Source organism: Aulonocara stuartgranti (genome assembly GCF_965226115.1).
Source record: "Aulonocara stuartgranti genome assembly, chromosome: 4".
NCBI classification, from domain to species: domain Eukaryota; kingdom Metazoa; phylum Chordata; class Actinopteri; order Cichliformes; family Cichlidae; genus Aulonocara; species Aulonocara stuartgranti.
The window spans coordinates 8,423,060-8,444,192 of NC_138942.1; the positions used below are offsets into that span (position 1 = coordinate 8,423,060).

Consider the following 21,133-nt stretch of genomic DNA (forward strand, 5'->3'; position numbering starts at 1 on the left):
TTGAAAATAGACTCATGGCATTTGAAGGACCACGAGTGATGTGGGTGGCACTCCACAACAGTCCCAGTTTCTCATGTGGCCCCTTAGGAAAATTAATTGCCCACGCCTTTAAGATGTTTCACCTCTAATTGGAGTCCTTTAGGTTACATGAGTGTGGGTTGAAACGCCTCTCGAGTGCCTTAGAGCTGGTGGACTTAAATGTGAGTGACAGGGTGGGTCAATGATTATCAATGTGACTGTGGGCTTTTAGAACTGGAGAGACTTTTTAGATGAGAGGTGAGCCTGCTTGGAGAAGCTTAAAAAATGCAGCTCCCTTCAACTCAAGCACTTAAGACCAGAGATGGGCAGTAACGCGTTACTGTAATCTGATTACTTTTTCAAATAATGAGTAAAGTAAGGGATTACTATTGCAAAAACGGTAATTAGATTACCGTTACTTTCCCGTAGAAACGCTGCGTTACTAAAACCGTGATTTTTGCGAGAATGTCTCACGACAGTGATGTAAGCGAGTGCGTCGTTAGTGACAACAGCTGTGTGCAGATCAACAATGGATCATATATCGATTGTGGAGAGAGTATGAGCGTGCAGCGTTTAAAGCGTGGAAGTATTGACCTTACTTTGAGTTTGATTCCATAAAAAGTGACAAAAACATTAGTGTCCATCGTGCGTGGGAGAAAAACTTCTTTTTACAGCGAAAAAAACCCCTAAACTTCCAAGCAAGCACCGAGTGCGCAATGACGTAATGGGAAACTCACAGAGAAACTCACGGATTCTTCAACTGACCGTGGCACACCTGCACCAGGGTAAACCTCCGCCTACCGCAGTTCTGCTTTACAGGTGAAAATAGAGCAACAGGACCACTGAGTCTTTGACTTTATTTATTTTCTGCTGTGTTTTACTTGCATCTATTTGAAAGAGTGAGTGTAAACACAAAAAATATTTTATTTTATGTGCTGGAATGTGCAGAAAATAGGTTTAAATGTTAAACTAATTTATTCAAGTCAGAGAATGTTGCATATAATTAAAATTTTGCTTGATGCATAAAGTTAAAAGATTAAAACTGATAAAACAAGTTTTTATCAAAAGGTACCTCTCCATTTGATTACATTTTGTATGATGGATTATGTAGAAAAAGTAGAATTGGGCTGAAAGATCTATGCTTTATCACCTCTTCAGGTTGTAAATCGTGTTTTTAAAAAGTAACTAAGTAATTAATTACTTTTGAAAATAAGTAATCAGTAAAGTAACGGGATTACTTTTTTGGGGAAGTAATCAGTAATTAGTTACTGATTACTTTTTTCAAGTAACTTGACCAACACTGCTTAAGACCGCCACGACTTGCATGAATGAGAACCTACATAGACCAACGTACCATTGAAATCAGCGACTGTGCAGTCCTTGATTGACACTTAAACCCCCACGGATCGCCATTTGGCGTTTTCTACCTTTAAAACCCGGAGAGCAGCCAAATGGCTTTTAGCTAGGCTTTAGCTTCAGCCAAGTGGAAGCTAAATTGGCTAGTCATTCATATGTATATTGGGTCGTTATCTGGGAATTCTGGAGGGAGGGGAGTGGGGGTGTGTGATTGAGGGCGTGGGGGAGCTGCTAAAAGCTGTGCACTTCCTTTTGTGTTTCATCTTGATGCATTCTCAATCATCCAGGGAAATAAATCTCCAAAAGTCACCAACTTGGAGTGTTTCAGTTTGCCATCTTAGGGAGAAATCAACACACATGGGTGTATGTCCTTTGTTGCTCAGATTTATTGATAAAAACAGTACAAAAAACCAACCATTTGTACACATATTTACAAATAATAATAAAAAGTGAGTGAGTACAAACAATTCAACATTTTCAGCAATCACTCACAATCCTGGCACTGCCATGGTATCTGTAGTCTGCATTTACCACATGTGTATCTTTTGCAGTGAACACATCGCACAGTGGCATGATTATTCTTGCAGTTGTGTTTGACTTGACACGTGGCTCTTTTTCCAGGGCTAGGTGTGGAGGGTTGTGTCCGAAGCAACTGTTCTTTTCTTGCCTTCTTCGCAGCTACATGAGAGCGAGCCAACTCTGTTGCAAGCGCCACCAGGAAGTCCACCCGTCTTTCCTTCGTCCCGGTGCATGCTTGATACAGCACATGTGCATTCAGTGCTGCCATGTCAATCATGTTATAAAACACGGCGACTGGCCAGCGCCGTGTTCCTTTGCGGACAGTGTACTCCCGAACCATCTGGTCCATCACATCCACGCCACACTTTGTTTTGTTGTAAAGGGAGACAGTGTTTGGCTTCCTTTTGGTGGTGTTATGACAATAGAAGCGTACGCTGCAGATGGAGAGCCAACGGCTAAGGCCAGGAGAAGTATCTCGAGTCGCCTTCAGAGCTTCCTGTGTTTCATCACTCTTGACATGCTTCGTAGCATTCAAGAATGGACTATTCAACATGCACAGCAAACGGAGCATGTTCATTGGTCCATGGACCTCCCTGAACTAATGGCATTTATTGCAATTGTGATCTTGCGGGGGGTTTACAGGGTTCCATCTGTAAATGACTGCTGGTCAGCAAACCTGGGAAACCCACAGATAATTGGAACTATGGCACGAAACCGCTTCCAAGACATCATGCAACACCTACGCTTTGATGACAAGTCCACCCGCTGTGATCGAGCAAAGACTGACAAGTTTGCTGCAATTTCCAGTGTGTGGGGATCATTTGTCACCAACTGCATCACGTGCTACAACCCTGGTCTACATATCACCGTTGATGAACAGCTTTTCCCATCAAAGACTCGGTGCTGTTTCCTGCAGTATATTGCAAGTAAACCTGACAAGTTTGGGATCAAGTTTTGGGTGGCTTGCGACCTAAAATCCAAGTACATTTGCAATGTCTTCCCATATCTTGGCAAGGACCCCAATCGTCCCACTGGGGAGAGACTTTCTGAAAATGTAGTAATGAGGCTGATGGAACCATTCCTAGACAAGGGCAGAAATGTTACCACGGACAATTTTTTCACATCGCTTTCACTTGCACAAGACTTCTTAGACGGAAAACCACCATCCTCGGCACAGTCAGCAGGATTCGCAGGGAAATTCCTCAATCCACTAGACAGACAGATCGCAATGTATTCACCACTCAGGTATGTTACAGGTCTTTTGTGGTTCTATGTTTATGTGTTTCATTGTGTGTAAAAGGGCTATGGAAATAACAATTTATCTTATTTCTTAGGTGTTTTCAACCTCTGCTGCCACGCTGACGGCGTATGCGGCCAAACGGAAGAAGACAGTCTATATTCTTAGCAGCATGCACAGCGTGGTTCAGACTGATAACACCACCAAAAGGAAGCCAAACACTGTCTCCCTTTACAACAAAACAAAGTGTGGCGTGGATGTGATGGACCAGATGGTTCGGGAGTACACTGTCCGCAAAGGAACACGGCGCTGGCCAGTCGCCGTGTTTTATAACATGATTGACATGGCAGCACTGAATGCACATGTGCTGTATCAAGCATGCACCGGGACGAAGGAAAGACGGGTGGACTTCCTGGTGGCGCTTGCAACAGAGTTGGCTCGCTCTCATGTAGCTGCGAAGAAGGCAAGAAAAGAACAGTTGCTTCGGACACAACCCTCCACACCTAGCCCTGGAAAAAGAGCCACGTGTCAGGTCAAACACAACTGCAAGAACAATCATGCCACTGTGCGATGTGTTCACTGCAAAAGATACACATGTGGTAAATGCAGACTACAGATACCATGGCAGTGCCAGGATTGTGAGTGATTGCTGAAAATGTTGAATTGTTTGTACTCACTCACTTTTTATTATTATTTGTAAATATGTGTACAAATGGTTGGTTTTTTGTACTGTTTTTATCAATAAATCTGAGCAACAAAGGACATACACCCATGTGTGTTGATTTCTCCCTAAGATGGCAAACTGAAACACTCCAAGTTGGTGACTTTTGGAGATTTATTTCCCTGGATGATTGAGAATGCATCAAGATGAAACACAAAAGGAAGTGCACAGCTTTTAGCAGCTCCCCCACTCCCTCAATCACACACCCCCACTCCCCTCCCTCCAGAGTATCCCAGATAACGACCCAATATACATATGAATGACTAGCCAATTTAGCTTCCACTTGGCTGAAGCTAAAGCTTAGCTAAAAGCCATTTGGCTGCTCTCCGGGTTTTATAGGTAGAAAGGTAGAAGCCTGGGGATGCTAGTGTTGAAACATACACACTGAAATAGGAGAATTTGGTGCCCTCCAGTGGTCACTGTAAGGAACTGTAGAATAAGATAGAATAATCCTTTAATTGAAATTTGGTTGTAACAGCAGCCAGAAAAACACATATACAAACAAACAGTACACAGAACAGAAACATACACTTTTTTTAACATCACACTAGGATCTACATCTGGACATACTGGAATCCACATCATAGAGTCAAGTTTGTCCAGCACAATAAAAACAAAAAGCAGCAATTGATTTTCTGCAGTTATGTTCTGAACTATGTGAATAGATTGAGACAGGATTTGCACTTTAGCCTATAACCAAAAACTACGTAGCAAACACTTTTGTTTACTGAAGACAGACATTGTTTTTTAAAGGCAGTTTTTGTCTATGTGAGGCACAAAGTTTTCTGCCGATGTAAATCAATAAATTCCACTCTGTGTTTCATGGGAGGGTTTCCGGTTAAGTCCATGAGTTTTGAACTTGTAATTTTGCCTCAGTACACAACATAAGCGGGTGTTAAATCAAACAACCAATGTGATTGATGTACAGATTTTTAGAAGTTGGAGACATTTTTGATTGGCCACACTAACATAATTTTAGATATAAGAATTGTTTTTAATACTTGGATGAAAATCTTTGGCAGTCAGTGACTACCTAAAGTCTTAAACCCATGTAGATAAACGCTGTGTTTTCTCCTTTGAGAGGCTCTGCCAGGCCTTTACTGCAGCCACCTTTAGTTGTGCTTGTTTATGGGTCTTTTTGTATTCAGTTTTCCATCTATTAACCAAAAATCAAGCTCTGTTGGGACTGAGCTACTAAAAAGTATTCCATTTCTTCACCTTGAGAAACTCTTGGGCTGCATTTGCATTTCACTTTGGGTCACAGTCTTTGGCAGTGACTACCTAAAGTCTTAAACCCATGTAGATAAACGCTGTGTTTTCTCCTTTGAGAGGCTCTGCCAGGCCTTTACTGCAGCCACCTTTAGTTGTGCTTGTTTATGGGTCTTTTTGTATTCAGTTTTCCATCTATTAACCAAAAATCAAGCTCTGTTGGGACTGACTGACTGAGCTACTAAAAAGTATTCCATTTCTTCACCTTGAGAAACTCTTGGGCTGCATTTGCATTTCACTTTGGGTCACTATCCATTTGCTTCATGAAACACTGATCAGTTTTAAGCATTTGGCCAAATCTGGATAAAGAGTATAGGTGTGTAGACTTCAGGATTCATCCTGTGCCATTTATTAGCGATAACATCATTAGTGAAGTGGTTCTATTGGCAGCCATATATAACGTTGCCAGCATACATACATACATCGCCTCTGTCAGTGCGCCCCAGGGCAGCTGTGGCTACAATGTAGCTTGCCATCGCCAGTGTGTGAATGTGTGTGTGAATGGGTGAATGACTGAATGTAGTGTGAAGCGCTTTGGGGTCCTTAGGGACTAGAAAAGCGCTATACAAATGCAGGCCATTTACCATTTATCATTTACATTGCCTCAAGTTGAATGATAATGGCGTATGCCTTGGATCATCAGCTGTTTCTCTCCCTCTTCATATTTTTCTCTTTCCATTGTAATACAAATTCTTATTGTTTTCTTATTGTCCAAAGATTTTTTTTTCCCAGAACTCTACAAAGTCTTTTAGATGCTTTCCGGAAAAGTCAAATTTGGTCCTCTTGCCTGTGGAAATAATTCTGTCACAATGCACTTTAGTGTCCTCCTGTGGTCTCTCTGGTCTGTTTGTGTATCTGACCCGGGCAGTGCATTCACCTCTCTGATAGCTTTTTTTTCTCCAGCCTAATTGCACTGATTTCTCTTTGGGCATCATTTTTAAAATTACAATGAAAATGATAAAATAAAAATTCAACACTGTGACTCAACTGAAAACATTATGTCTCTTTCATTTGTCATGAAGGTCAGGAAACTGCTTGTAGGTCAATTGTCCAATTAAGTCTGACCCCCATCCAGGAATAATATTTTAATTTACTAGTGTCCATGCTGGGCAGCATGGACAATAATGACTACTGGTTCATTGCCCTAACATTTCACCAAAACCAACATACAGTGGATTTTGTTGTGCAATTTTACAGCTAAAACAAGTTAAAGATAAAAAGTGTTACTGGAACATGAATTAATTTTGTTCCATTCATCTGTTGTTTAGAAGTTTTAGCAGAAACAATGTCAGTTAGACAGGGTCTGGAAATTTCAGCAAAGGAAATGATCTGCTGGCTCCAAACAGGCATGTTGACTGGAAAGGTTAATGCAAGATAATGAGAAAACCTCAAGTGGAACATTTAAGAAATTATATTACACTCACCTTAGTTTCCCCCTGAGGGTGTTATCATGTACCATCTCATTTCAATCATGTTCTTTTTAATGGCCTAGAATTGATCCAGTGGTTCAGTGATTGTACCATACATTTGGGCGATGACAGTACACAATGGTGTTAATTTTCATGCCCCTGAGCTCAAAAAGCGAGGAAGAGATTTCTGTAAAATGCCAATATGTTTTCTTGTCAAAGGCTCTCTGTGTAATAGCTCAGTGGCTGTATTGACCCGCATAAAAGACAGAAAAAGGGAGAGAAAAAAAGACTTTAACAACACAAATTCTAAAACATTCACTGTGGAAGGATTGATTTGTCATTTGCTTGGATGATTTATGAATGTTCTTCCTCCTTTTGACAACACTAACCTCAAAAGGGAAGATTTTTACTTGCTAGTCACAGTCACAGGGCAACAAGGCAATGCAATACCATCGACTCTTTTACTGATGCATGACAGTGTGATTCATGATTGCGGTTGAGCATCCAGCTCTCACGGGGACCCATAAAATAGATAACATTTTAAATTCCGTCGTCTTTTCAAAGGAAAAACAAAACAAAAACTTCCACTATGGAAGCTGCCGCACTGATGCTCTTTTCATTTTCACCATCACGAAACACCAGGGTAACAAAACAATTCCACACAGCAGTAAACACGAGCAGTTTATGTATCAGTGCCACCTTTATTCTCTGAGCTACTGACCTTCTTCTAGCTGTAAATATCAGCTGCTTTTAAGCCATCAGTCGTGTCGCATGCTAGTTGTTGTGCTGACTGCCCACGAGCTTGTGAGACAGAGCATTTGTCCTGAAAGCACAGGGTAAGTTCATCTTAATAAGTCAGGCTGAAGGCGTTTTGAACCTCGCAAAGACAAGATCTAGGTTGTTTTTTTTGTACCACAAACAGTGGCATCAATACGGCACTATTGATGCTTCTATTTTACAGCACAACAGCATCCCAGTGTTTTGAATATAATCAGGATTATCTGTTGTTTATTAATATTATTTATTATTATTTATTAATATGCTGTTTTTCTGTGTTACATTCTGACTAGTGACGATTGTGAAATTTCTCATCTTAAATGTGTGTGAAGTCACATTTCCTGTCTTTAAAACTATATTATATTGTTGTAGCAGTAATACAATCTAAAAAAGTTATTTGCTGTAAAGGATGTAAATTTAAAAAAAAAAAATCCAAAATAAAACAAGAAAACCAGGTTAAACTATGTGAAATTTTATATTTATCTTCATTTTTATTTAAAATAATATAGATACGTGTATAATTGTTCATGGAAAGAATATTAAGGCCAATCTTACAGAAAATGTTCATCTTATAAATTATTAAAAATCAAACAAAACTACATAAACACACACATGCACGCACACACACAGAAGCAGTGTAGCTTGACTCTTGACTGAAGGAGCAGTGTTTGACCGCAGCAGGAGACAAGAGTGTCACTCTCTCCTTGGAGAGCAGTCAGATAAGATAATGGATCAATATGGCAGACACACCAGTGTCACAGCTTAGCAAGGTCATCGCATCCTTCTGCCATATCACTGAGCTCTAGTAAGTGCCAGGCTCCAATGGTTTTTCTTTGATTGGCACGGCAGGAGGTGGCCAGCTTAATGTTGTGCTTATCTGCTGTTTCCACAAAGGAAGGGCTGACATGTTGGCTTGAGGTGTAAAGGGAAACATCAATATACAATTCAAGGGCTTCTCATCAAATAAAACATTAAAGAAACTGGGAAATTAATACAGACCAAACTGAGCTAAATGCACGATTATCGACTCTCACGCGAGGAGTCCAGACCAGATGCTCCTTTGCTTGGTTTCGGTATTTCAAAGCTGGCTTCAATAAGAACAGCACAGACAGGCAACAGTGTCTCATTTTGGCAAATACATATTAAATGTGGAAGAGCAGTGATCTGCTGTTCCACAATCCAGGAGGACTCATTGTTTGGCATTAAATCTTTCGCAACTGCTGGAGGTAATACAATGTATTATTTTGGCCATCTGTGGAGACTCATCTGAAGATAAAGAAGATTAGTTTGTCTCTAAACCATATCAGCCACTCAGGTATATTACTCTATCGCTCCTCTGTGTGCCACAAATGCAGCAGTGCCCAGACACAGTAGCTGTAAACTGTTTCCATTTGCTTTCCCACCTATACTTCGTGTCACCGGTCTAGCTGTAAGAAGTTGTTCCTGAAATGGATAGAAGCTGGTAGCTGTGGGATACCACATGAGCAGATGCTGTGAGGGTGTTGCACACTTTCTGAAAAGCCAGAAAACCTGCACCTTTTATTTCAGTTGGCAGAGTGTTTAAAAGGAGTGGTGTTTTGTTAACATCTGAAGCGTCTTTCAACTGTATGGAATGTAACTGTAAGTGAAATATTGATCTTCAGAATTCTAAGCATTTGTGTTGTCACCGTTTAATCATTAGCAACCATCTTCCTGAGTTTTCTGCCATTTTTTTCTTCGCCCACCCACACACACATTGTTTTTGCTCAAATATCAGTCTGATTTAAAGTTCTGCCTTCTGGGATGCGTCTGTTTTTCATTTTTATCCAAGACACACACACACACACACACACACACACACACAGATATTATTCCATAAACACTAAAAAACATACACACAAAGTTCTAAAATCTTTATTTTCCAAAATCCACCCCTTTCTCTCTAATGTACAGCACTGTAAGATTTTTTTATTTTGTTTTTTGTCAATCCATCCGTTTGTACAGTGTTTCCTGCTCTCTAGAGCTTTGGAGGGATACCCTGAATGGATGGTCATGTTAGCAGTTGCTCAACCTGTCACCCCTGAGAAGGCCTGGCTAATGTGACATTAGGATCTGAAAAGGCCTTAAAATTACATTATTAATTAAGTCATTGTCAACAAGGAGAAAAAAAACACACTGAAAAAATTTGTTTAAATATTCTCTTGTACTTTAAAAAAAAAAATTTCGGCAAAAACCATGTAAACAAAAAACAAAATATAAAGCAAAGCATTTGTTCTTTCCCTGTATGAGCCTACGGTAACATAATCTACTCTCTTATATGATAGCAATTCTTTATGATACAGATAACGATAGCAACTCTGGTAAAATCTCTATAGTTACTCTAGGATTTCTACATATAATTTGCCTTCTCTAGATTCTTTATATTAAGAAAATGTTTCACTTCTTTAGGTCAGAGTTCCCACTGAGCGAGAGAAACAAACAAACATACAGTGAAGATTAAAGGCTGGCTGGTTCACTGAGTAGTGCGACTGGGGAGAATCATATTAGTATGGCGAGGGAGACCCGGTGGCTTTGCCTGTCCAAAAAAAAGGCTTGGGGGATCCTTCAACACAAACGTACATTGGATCACAAGCTCTAGTAGTACATGGCAGTTATAGGGTTTTCACGACAGATGGCACTGCTGTGTCACACACAACTACACGTGTAGCACAATGGGAAATGCATAGGATTTGCTCCATTACTGTAATTTAAGAGAACATGATTTGGTATGAGCACCGAGGGAAGGATGACTTGTGTGTGCGCTCCGAGTCCTCGTGAGATCTTGTCAAGAGTCCATTTTGGCGTAAGGAAGGGTGAATGTCAACAGATATTCAGGGTGGGAGGGGGAGACGGCACACTAGCATAAACAGCAATATGACATTTGATGTTGCACTTGTGACACTTATCCAAAACACTTCACTATGACGGCAATGTTTTGCTCAGTGGAAGTCATACAAAGGGTCTTCTGCTCCACTAAAGAGTGAAACAGCAATGTCATATGGCGCTGAAGCACCCTCTCTGCAGCGCAAGAGCAGCTATAAATGGAACGGCTCAGCCCACAGTCACAACATGTGGAGACTGACCATGAGCATCAAGCATCAAGGGCAGCACCGGGACAACCCAATATTTCAAATGACTCTTCGCTGACATATCAGAGTTGGCCCTTGGCTGTGTTGGAATACATAATACATCATTACAGGTGTTTACAGTAGAGAATAGATAAAGCCATTGATACACTGGAAACACATCATAAACATAAACATATTGAATGTATTGCTTTAAATGTGAGACTTATCATAGTCCTTAATAAACCATAATGTGATCGCTCTCACCTGATTGTTTTTTTTTCCCAAAAAAATTATCACTAAAATTGACATGGGATCATAGAACATACACAAAAAAAGCTTAATATAAACACAATTTCCATTGCTTTTTAGGTAAATTAGTTTTAAGGTGCTTTTAATGTGGTTGCCATGGCACTGTGCTTTGTTCCTGCCCACGTGTGTGTGCAGACACTGCAAGAAGATGTCAATCAAATACTGGTTGAGCAGCCTCCCCACCTACTGTCATCCAAACTTTTTATCAAGCTCTGAAATCCCATCAAGTCTTCAAGTTATCCATTGTGTTTTCATTATGTGTGCGATGTTGTGCTTGTGACCGGGGGAGGGAGGAGGGGGAGGGGGGTTGCTTTCCCTGCTGCTCATCATCTCATGCTGAGATAACGCCAGAGAAAATCAAGGGCAACAGCGAGGTGACGAAAGCGGGGTGGAGGAAAAGAAGAACAGCAGTCATGAGGGGAAAGAAACTATGGCGTTTTGCAATATAAGACATCCATAGCAGCAGAAATGTTGTCATGCCGCCAGCTTGGCAAGAACATAATGTACAAGTTGCATTGCGTGAATGATGCACTGGGGCAAAAATCATTCTGAAGACAGATTTGCAAATTGAAAGAAAGTCAAGTTGACAGGTTGACCTTTTCTGGACTGTAATGACTGCTTAATCCTGGGGATACGGGAACGGAAAGAAATCTGGAGGGCTATGACTGTGGCTGTGACTCAGAAAGAAAAAGAGAGACGTGTTTTATTCGTAAGAGTCAAGGGCTGGGAAAACAGTATTTGGTTGAGGGCTGGAGGTGCAAAATGTTGTTAATGAGGTTTTAACACATGAGTATACTGTATGTAGTTATTGATTCACACTCTATCCACAAATAGCAGTCACTTTTATCCTTCATAAAAGCTCAAAGTTAAGTGGAGGTAATTCTCCAGACAGTTGCTTTAACAATTGCCGTATCCCAACTGCAACGTAACCTCAGCATTTGACCTCAGTTGATCCTTTAAGCGACTTCGCTGAAGACGCTGATCATTGAGAGTGGCACGTGCAACCATCTGGATTGGGATCAGCTGCTTTAATGACCTATGATGACCTTTCATCAAACCTCCAAACCAATACGTTAAAAATCTTTTATAAGAGCATCAAGTAAAGGGACCTTATTTTGTGGCAACCACACTAAACATACATCTAGACTTGTCTATATTTGTTCTCTAATAAATTACACAATAATATTCATAATTCAAACCACGTTGACCCATGAAATGGCTATAAAAGCGGCCTCAGTTCACCAGTCACTGTCTGGAGGCCTGTCCTGCTCCTTGGGTAATTTTAAGAGGAGCAGAAAGAAGGCATGATGGGGGATCTTGGCCTTTTTTAAGAACAGCTCTTAGGCATAATGGCCTTTCGAGAGTTTGAAGTTGTGCACGCTTTCCATTTTAAGTCAGGCAGGCTGCATAGTTTGTGTGTGGCCTTTGTTGTATGGGTCACACTTAAGGAGGGCCTTGGATTTGGTAAAGGGACAGGGGTGGAGCTCAAATGGGAAGTGGGTCAAGTCTTTAGTAGGGGGAGAAAATGATAGGTGTGTGTGTGGCCCGCAGGGGCCCCGGAGCAGGCCTGAACAGTGCAGGGCCCAGGAATGGGGTCTGGATGAAGGTGGTTGTACCCACTGGGTGGCGCAACGCCAGTGGGTTAGTTGCCACTGTGCACAGAGTTGGCGGAGTGAGGGGGCTGGGCAGGAAGCCAGTTGTCAAACTCTTGGTCAGCTGCTTCTGCAAGGCCAGTTTGGTCTGGAGAAAACAGGAAGGGGAATGGCAAGAAGTGAGAGAAGAACACAGTGAGGACAGAACACGTTTACTGGACAAACATGTCTCCCAAAGCCATGGCCCTTTTTCCACACAGAGCTGCAGCAGAGTAGTACATGTTCTTACTAACAGACCTGGATTCCTGATGGCTTGAATCATTAGGCACCTCTAGTTAAAATCCATATTTTGTAATAACACTGCAAAAACAGCCAACATTAAAAATGTTTTCAAAGTTTAAGCACTGTTCATGTTATTAAGCTAAAAATTAATAGACTGTGCAATCTGCATGTGCAGCAGTGCAGTAACCTTTATACGTCATTACTTAGTAACAACCTTTGGCACTTATCATAACTTCCTCGGTCCTTGCAATATGCAACGCATGTTTAGGAACCCACTGATTTTCTATGATATTCAAGTCAGGGAATGGTAATTCCCATTTCAGAAGCTTTAAGTTGAATTTCTTTAGGTAGTCACAGTAGATTTTGAAGTACATTTTGGATTATTGTCCTAATGAAAAGGCCAGCGTCTTTCAGTTTTGCTCTCTTGGCAGACTGTATTAGATTTGTAGCCAGAATCTTCTGACATTTTATGGAATATTTTCTTCTGTTTATCCATGGCTTGTGCCACTGGCTGTCACAAAACCTCAAAGCAGAATATTTCCATCCTTGTTCTTAAGCCTTGGCATTGCTTTTAGTATTTCATCAAATGCTGCTCCTTTATTTACCCTTCCAAAGACATCCTTGGGTAATTGCGGCATAAGGGCCCCTCTTTTCCCTTATCTGTCTACAGCACATCCAAAAAACAACCTCTGGCTTATCCAGATGTTGCTTTTCATACTTTAAATAATGAACTTTGTGATATGGGTGTAGGTGAGGTTTTGTTTTTTTGACTCCTATATGTAGGTCCTTTTATTCATGACTGCTGCACACTGCAGTGTGCACTGCCATTTATGTGTCAGCTAAATCTTCCTGCAGCTCCTTTACAGCCATTTGCAGGGTTTTGCTATGCCTAAGATTTATCTGAATGTTTTCTTCTTCCCGTCAGATCCAAAGTTCTCCTCAACTGTCATTTTTAAAATTTACATTTCAGACAAGAAAACTTGCAAGCTGGAAGTGCTCTGACATCGCTTTACAGTCCCTGTATTTGCTTCATTTTAACTTCACTTTTTTTTTTTTTTTTTTTTTTACTTCATAGCAGTCCCCAGGTTGTGAATTTTGATGAATCACAGAGTTTATTAAAGTCTGAAAGGACATTTTTGACCTGCTTCAGAGTCAGTTGAAGTTCAGAGACATCTGCACAAGTATGTTCAAAATAAAATAATAATAACAGTGCGTTAATGATTGAAAAATGCTCATTTTTAATGTGTTTTTGCAGAGGGGGTTTTTTGTTGTTGCTTTTTTACTTATTTTCATTTTGAAAATCAACAAAATATTAAATTATTCAGAGGTGCCTAACTTCCATAGATCTGTACACAACAGCTGAAATCTAGGACCACAGCATGGATGCACTTCAGCCTTTTTCATCAGGACAAGGGTTAAGCTGGAGGCTGTAACGCTAAAGCTCTCCAATATTAAAGGGATAGTTCTGATTTATTTTTTTTCTTAATCAATGGTCAATTGCTTTAATCACTGGCCATGATATAGCTTGAATGAGAAATCATTTACACATTTAAATACAAAAAAATAGTTTAAAACAATTTTTAAAGAAGTAAGAATGTAATATTTAGAAAATGCAAATAAAACTGATCATAAATAAATTTAGAAATTTACACAAGATGTTGCATAAATTGTAGGCAATTAAAAAAGAAAAACCTGAAACAGTCTCAAGATAAGAAACATTTAAGTCTCTGTCATGATACCAACTTTAATCACTTTAATTTCAGAACATGTTTCATCCATCATTTTGGTATGATGGCTACAATTACTGCAATATTAATGAGTCTTGGCGATAAGGAACGCTGTAATCGATGAAATGAAATAACCAAAAAGCATACGTTGCCATAGTGATATTATCCTGTGAATAAGGAGCAATAGCGAAAACACAGGGTTAACTTTGAAGATACCTGGATAAGCCCAATATAGCTATATAGCACTGGCCACATGGGGAGCCATATTATTTAGTGGCATCTGCTATATTGGTATCACCATTAGCTAGTTAAAAAAGTAGCACCTCATGTAAACCATGGAAACAAATCTAAAAAAAAAAAAAAAAAAATCAGAACAATCCCTTTAATGCAAACATGACTTCTTTGTGAGATCTGCTAAGTCCCCTGCCCATGGCCAGGCCTAAAGTTCAGCCAGCTGCAAGTCTCGCCTTCCAATCCAACCCCAGTCTCAGGCTCTCCTGCCACTGACCTGCGAGGAGAGGGAGGTGAGGTTGTACTGGCTGAATGCTTTCTTCATGGCAGACACAGCCACGCCTGCATAGCCACTCCATCTCACGTTCTGTAGGATGGAGGAGGGGGATGAGGAGAAGGAGAGATGGGGAGGTGTATACATGACAGGAGCAGAGAAATGATTAATCTGGAGTGCTGATTCAGGCTGCTGTTGTCAGAGCTGGTCAGTGGGGACTATTTCAGACCTGTCTCAGGGGTAGGGGACTTACTGAGTACAAAAGTGTGCTTAACCTCTATGACAGTTGCAGGCACACAAGCATGCTGCCTCACCAAAACACTGAAGTCCCTGAGTGAACCCTGTGTAAAGTGATCTGCGTGTTTGCAGTTTTCATTGAATGTTTGTCTGGGCCTGGGTCAAATCAGTTAACTGTTACAGAGAAAAATTAAAACTGTTGTTTAAAAATGCATTAGTTTACAAGCTAGACTGAAATTATTCCAGTTTTGGGAAGAACATCCAAGCATATCTGCTGTAAGAAAAGGCAATTATGCTTTGTTTGTTTTCCTTGAGTGTGTGTATGTGTGCATATTTGCATGACAGTGTTTTGTTTGCCTGTGTCTTTATGCTGAGACTTACCGCTAAGCTGGAGCTTGGCTGGCTCTTGCTGTGGGGGGTAAATTTGGGTTTGGGCGGTTTTCCGGCCAGCCTATCCTTGTGCCTTCTGCTATTCATGTGCTGCTGAGACCAGCGGAAATACCATTAGCAAGCTAACAAGAATCTGTTGTACCACAGTGGAACAACTTCAAGTGTTATCTGCTGAATTAATAATGGATAGGCATTGAGTACGACTGAAGTGAAGAGAAATTACATCACATTACTTTCTACCTCTGCCGCGCTCCTTCTCTGTCTCCAGTAGTTAAAGGGTACGTCCTCATGGGATAGAGGTTTATATAAGACTGGTGAAATGCATTTAAGGCTAAAGCAGTCTGGGTGCTGACACATGACAACATATCCTGCATCTTTTCCACTCCAGCATATACAGTCCCACGACACAGATGTAGCAGTAAATGAACATCAAACGCAGAGAAATTCAATCTCAGCCCGGTTTGATGTTGGTATAACCAGAGCAAATAGAGAAAGCTTTTGCAATAATGAGAGGTAAATAATTGCTCAATGAGGAGTTAGTTAAAGCATCAGATGGTATCTGTGTAAAAATAACAGCTTGAATCTATTCTGCACTTACAACCTCCTTTCAATTGCTTGATTCATGCATCCGTAAATGAAGCAGCTTTGATTTAAGTTTGCAGATTTCCCCCATCAAGGTGACGTTAAAATTGTCTCCCGGATCGAGTAATGTCTTTAAAATCTCATTATTCATATTTATCACTTTAATGCACATCATTTTTTTTAGCTTTTATAACTGTGACATTACAGGGCAATGTGATTTAAGTTCAATATGCAATATTAAACCCTCGGTGTCTGGGGTAATTGTGTGTGCAGACACTTTTGTTTTCTAATTAATTCTGTGGCCACATCATCTGTCTGTGAATGTGAAGTAATTATACAGTATGCAACATTTTATCCGAGTGGCATGATTGGGCTAGAGTGCTTTTCCCTGCAGAGTCAATAGCACTCTTATGTCCTTTTGAACAAAATCCTACCAGGTTAGCAAGATTCTCACTTAGTATGCATTGAGAAACCTGCAGGACTTTCCCAAGCCCATGTTTCCCTCCTCATATTTCATTTTATACCACACAAGAAGGATAAATAAGTCTGAGAGTGTTAGATCTTGAATTTTGTCCCCCTGCCCTCCTACATAACAGCAGAAACCTGTGATGCCCTTTGTGGTGCTCGTGTTAAATACGTTTCTTTTTATTTATGCCAACTCTTATGCGATGTGAACAGTACCTCCTTTACAGGGCAAAAGGTGTAAATGATACATTAGTAATTATTTTACCTGACTCAGTTGGGTCTCAGAATTCACAAAGATCTCACACACTTCACACTGGAAGTTCTTGCTGGGAACTCCAACGCTGCCTTTGCTGCCCAGCCGCTTACTCTTGCAGCCTGCACGAGCTGCCACCACTTTGCCCCTGCGTCGTGGCAGAACACTGTGACCCTCCAGCATCAGTTTGTGCTTTGTACCTAGTATAGACAGCAGAGAGTTGGCAGGTAGGTTGTAGTGTGAGTATATAATTTGGTAACACTGAACCAAATGTTGAAAATGTGAAAAAAGATTTCAGAACATTTCTGTTTTCAAGAAAAAAAGTGCAAGCCTCAAGGTCACACATCACGCTCTTACCGCTGTTATGTGCTTCCAGTTGGGAGATTGAGTTTACTGTGACTTTACAAACAGGACAATGGAGGTGAGCTTTGCTCTTCTTGGGGTCTTTGTCATCATCTGTACCAGGCACCCCATTTGTGCTCGATGTGTCGGCACGAATGCCTGACTCATTGGTTGATCCCACAGCATCTGGGACTTCAGGGGCACTGGTGTCTGAAGCTGTCTCAGAGAGCTGTGAAGAAGGCGAAATCTGAGGGGGGGAAAGAGTGACCAGCTCCATAGAAGAAACCTCAGATACAGGTGTCAGCATAACCGAGCTCTTGGGATTCTCCTCGGGCTTCACCTCCAGGTTGGCTGATTCTAGATCAGACTGAAGACCTGTAAAAACATTAAGAACGGAAAGAGAACAATAGCTGACTATTATTATTTAACAATATTCAACAAATACAGTTTAATCCCTCTGAGCTCAGTGGAGAGATTGTTTTTTGTTCACATTAGCTTGAAGCAATTGGCCAAAAAGAACAAATATCACTGATGGTTCGTCATGAACATGTTGCATCACTAGTTATTATTTTGCTTGACATCACTACTACATAATTCACTGAAATTCATTGACATTGGTAGCCTATTACTGTGTGGACACCCTTTAACAAATAAATAGAAGTTTATTTCAATTTTAATGCCTTGTTTATTTCTTCCTCTATGTCTAAAGTACAGTGTATGTGACATTTAGAGGTCTAATTGGTTAGAACCTACCCATACACTCCTATGAAGCCTAAAAAGTGGAAATTTAATTACTTGTTAAACTTGTAATGAATAGTTGCATTTGCAAAGTATCATTTCCTGGGCTGACTACAAGCTGTTTGATCAGAATTAATATAATCTCTACAGAGCATGATACTGCCTGAAAAACAATCAGACGCGCACAAAACCTAACATACAACGAACAGGAATATACAGTCACCAGATGAAAATCTTCAAAGAAACATTTTTTTCATGATAAAGTGATGAAAGCCAGGTTAATAGAACCTATCATGTGGTAGCCTTGAGGAATTCTCTGATATAGTATCAGCTTTTGTTTTAAATCATGTGGAACAGACTGGATTACACTTGGCTTAGGTGAGTAAATGCCATCAGCCTCCTCCCATTCTTCTTTCTCTCTTTCCCCTTTTTCGTTCTCCCTCTCCATTCAAATATCAAGTGGACCTGGAGTCTTAGTCAAAATAAACAAACCCATCGACTGCTGGCCCCATAAGTAACTGGAGTTCCATTACACGTCTCCCCTTCACCCCATGGCCCTCCCGAGGGAGTCACGCACTTCACCCCAGAGCACTGTGTGCTACGCTCAATGAATATCTCCATTTTCATTTGGAGAGTGTTCATTCTTTCTTTCTCTCTCTCTCTCTCACACACACACACCACCCTCCGTGCAACTGCGCTCCATTGATTTTTCCTTTTTACGTCCCAGAGTAAATTCATCATTGGAGATAAGGGTCTTCCTTTCTCATTACTACTAAAGAAAAAGAAACTATATAGAAGCAAGATTAAACAGTCCCCTTGGTGTAATGAGAGTGACCCTTGAGGGATCTGAGCTCCTCTTGAGGGGGGTGGGGGCAGGTATGATCCTGAGTGTTGGTGAAAGACTGGGCCACCTGAGAAGTCTCTAGAGGGGAGTGATACTGATCAGTGGATTAAGCAGAGGAAGACATGGAGGTTGGTGGGAATCAAAGCCCTCAAAAATCCAAGGATTTAGATCATGAGGTACCTCACTCTGTGCTGCTGGATGAATATCAAATACCCCTGCTGAGTTTCGGCAGGGGTAAGATCTCCATTTTTAGAAACACTACATTTCAACAGCTAAGAAAACCTTTACTCTTCCACCATTAGCGCTGAAATAAGTCTAGAATTCATGCAATTATTCAACATGAAACTGGTGCCCATTTTGGTAATTTATTAAGACAAACTAACTAGATTTCTGGCACCTAAAGAATAAAATGCTGAAGAAGTCGAATTTAACAAATTAAATATTTAGATCCAGATTTGACTAGGGGGTGGCATGGTGGGACAGTAGTTAGTATTACCCTCTCACAGCAAGACTAATGTAGGTTTGAAGAATCTTGTCTCTATCTGAAGTTTGCATGTTCCCTGTGTGGGTTTGTGCCAGGTTCCTTCTACAGCATAGTGAAATTTATGATTGATTAATTAGTGACTGTTTGTAGGTGTGGAATAGAGCATACTATAATTAGCATCTTTGTGTTAGCCCCATGAGTGAATCTGTGAATCTGTCCAATGTGCATCTAATAATAGGTGGATGTGCCAAATGGTACCTGTAACAATTTTGATGAGCAGTATTTCCTTATATTAATGCCATGACTTTGCCACGCATCCAAAAATGCCTTTTGTGTCTCATTGTCATTTGTCCCATTTGTCCTCTGACTGTTTACATTATAAGCAGAGACCAAAACTAGCAAAATATCAGATCAAAGGCGGGATCTTAGCAGGCCTTCTGTGGAGCAGAACTACAGAGCAGCAAATTATGGATCACTGATATGCAGGTAATCATCATATTTCTTTAATCTGAATAGGACTTAATCTATTAAATAGTTAATCTTTTGACAGTCTAGTTTAATAAAACAGGTTTTAATAGCTTTTAGATCTCTCAATTCAGCAGACTGATCCGCTGAGAACTTTAACCACTGCCAAAATAACAAAAAAATATGGACACTGGCGTCATTAAACACAAATTCTCTTACACATACAAGCGCCGAGCACTTGATTTAGCAGGCAAGTGCTGATTCAAGGCAGCTTCAGAGCATAAACAACTTCTCTGGGGAAAACTCTTGCCTTTAAATCATCATTACTGGTGACAGACATAGTCCCAGCAAAGACAGGTTCAACAGTGGAGTCAATCAAAGCCAAAGGTGATTGATGCTTGTCATGATTGATGCCGGCTCTCTGTCTCTTAGCACCAGGCTGGTGCTCTCTTCACTTGCTCAGTCGCTGCCCTTTGTTAGGATAGGACATGGTTTATAAGCATCGATTAGTGCCCTTTGTACAACTCCCTGTCCTTTCTGAATGTATGGACTGTTGAGGTTCCCTCCAAGAAAGGATAGTTTGTTTTAAAGTGAAAGAAATTTAAATTTTTGTAAGCAAGAAGAGCACTTTTGATCATTTGAAGTCATGAAAAGAAATCCACATTTTGACAAAATACATTTTCCTAAGAGTTTATAGATATGTTTTTCATACATGTTTCTTTTTAATACTTGTTTTGTAAATGATAAACTGGCTCGAAATGCCCTCAAGCCATGATCCAGTTGGATATGTTTTTGGCCTTATCCGTGCATAAAGAGATTTCTATGGATTCTATGAATCTTTTAATGTTATGTGATAATGAAATCCTCACTGAAATTCAAGCTCTCTCTTTCGCACAGAGGTGAATCCTTGTCCATCTTTACATTTGAAAGATTCAGCCTCTCTGTGATGCGCTCTTTTGAATAGGCAATCACATTACTTAACACAAATGGCTGTGTGAAGTTCTACAAGGCGTCTTTTGTTAGCATCACACATTTTTTTTTTTTTCAATTTTCATTGCTCCTGACTAAACTTCAGCTGTTTTTATGAAATCTAATATTTTTGCTTTTAAAAGACTGGGACATTCTGTTTTTAATCAACATTTCAAAGCACTTTTTGAAAGCAAAGTTGTACAACATTTGTCACTGCACCTCTAAACAACAAATATAAGTTCATTCTACAGAATAACATTGTTTGCCACTGCCTTCCTAACTGCACTGTTTTCTGAACTCACACAATTATGGCTAGATTTACACAATGAAATCACAACACTGTGGCTCGGGTTAAAAGCAGTACTTCATTATCCTCAGAAGACCTTTGTCATCATGGTTACAATAATTACCAACTAGATGAGGTGGTCAGACTTTAAAGAAACCAACATGTTGTGGGATGGTTACCGAAACATGCATTTATGTCTCACCCTGCTATACTGTTATGAATGCATGTGTCCTGCTATTATTGGTTCTCTTATTTGTGCTGTGAAAAGGCT

The 21,133-nt window shown here is 40.3% G+C and overlaps 1 protein-coding gene across 5 annotated transcripts in view; it reads right to left on the reverse strand.

The window, feature by feature from the left end:
* Positions 1–9,177: 9,177 nt before the first annotated feature.
* Positions 9,178–21,133, reverse strand: part of znf385c (zinc finger protein 385C) — a 151,679-nt gene continuing 139,723 nt past the window's right edge. For 4 of the 5 annotated variants that reach the window (XM_082529673.1, XM_082529674.1, XM_082529677.1 and 1 more), the window contains 5 exons: positions 17,092–17,451; positions 16,747–16,934; positions 15,426–15,524; positions 14,811–14,900; positions 9,178–12,441 (listed from right to left, as the gene is read on the reverse strand). In XM_082529673.1, coding sequence (XP_082385799.1) covers positions 12,211–12,441; positions 14,811–14,900; positions 15,426–15,524; positions 16,747–16,934; positions 17,092–17,451 — 968 coding nt within the window. In that variant the 3' untranslated portion in view covers positions 9,178–12,210. The remainder of the gene's footprint in view (positions 12,442–14,810; positions 14,901–15,425; positions 15,525–16,746; positions 16,935–17,091; positions 17,452–21,133) is intronic. The other variant, XM_082529675.1, reaches the window with a different exon arrangement.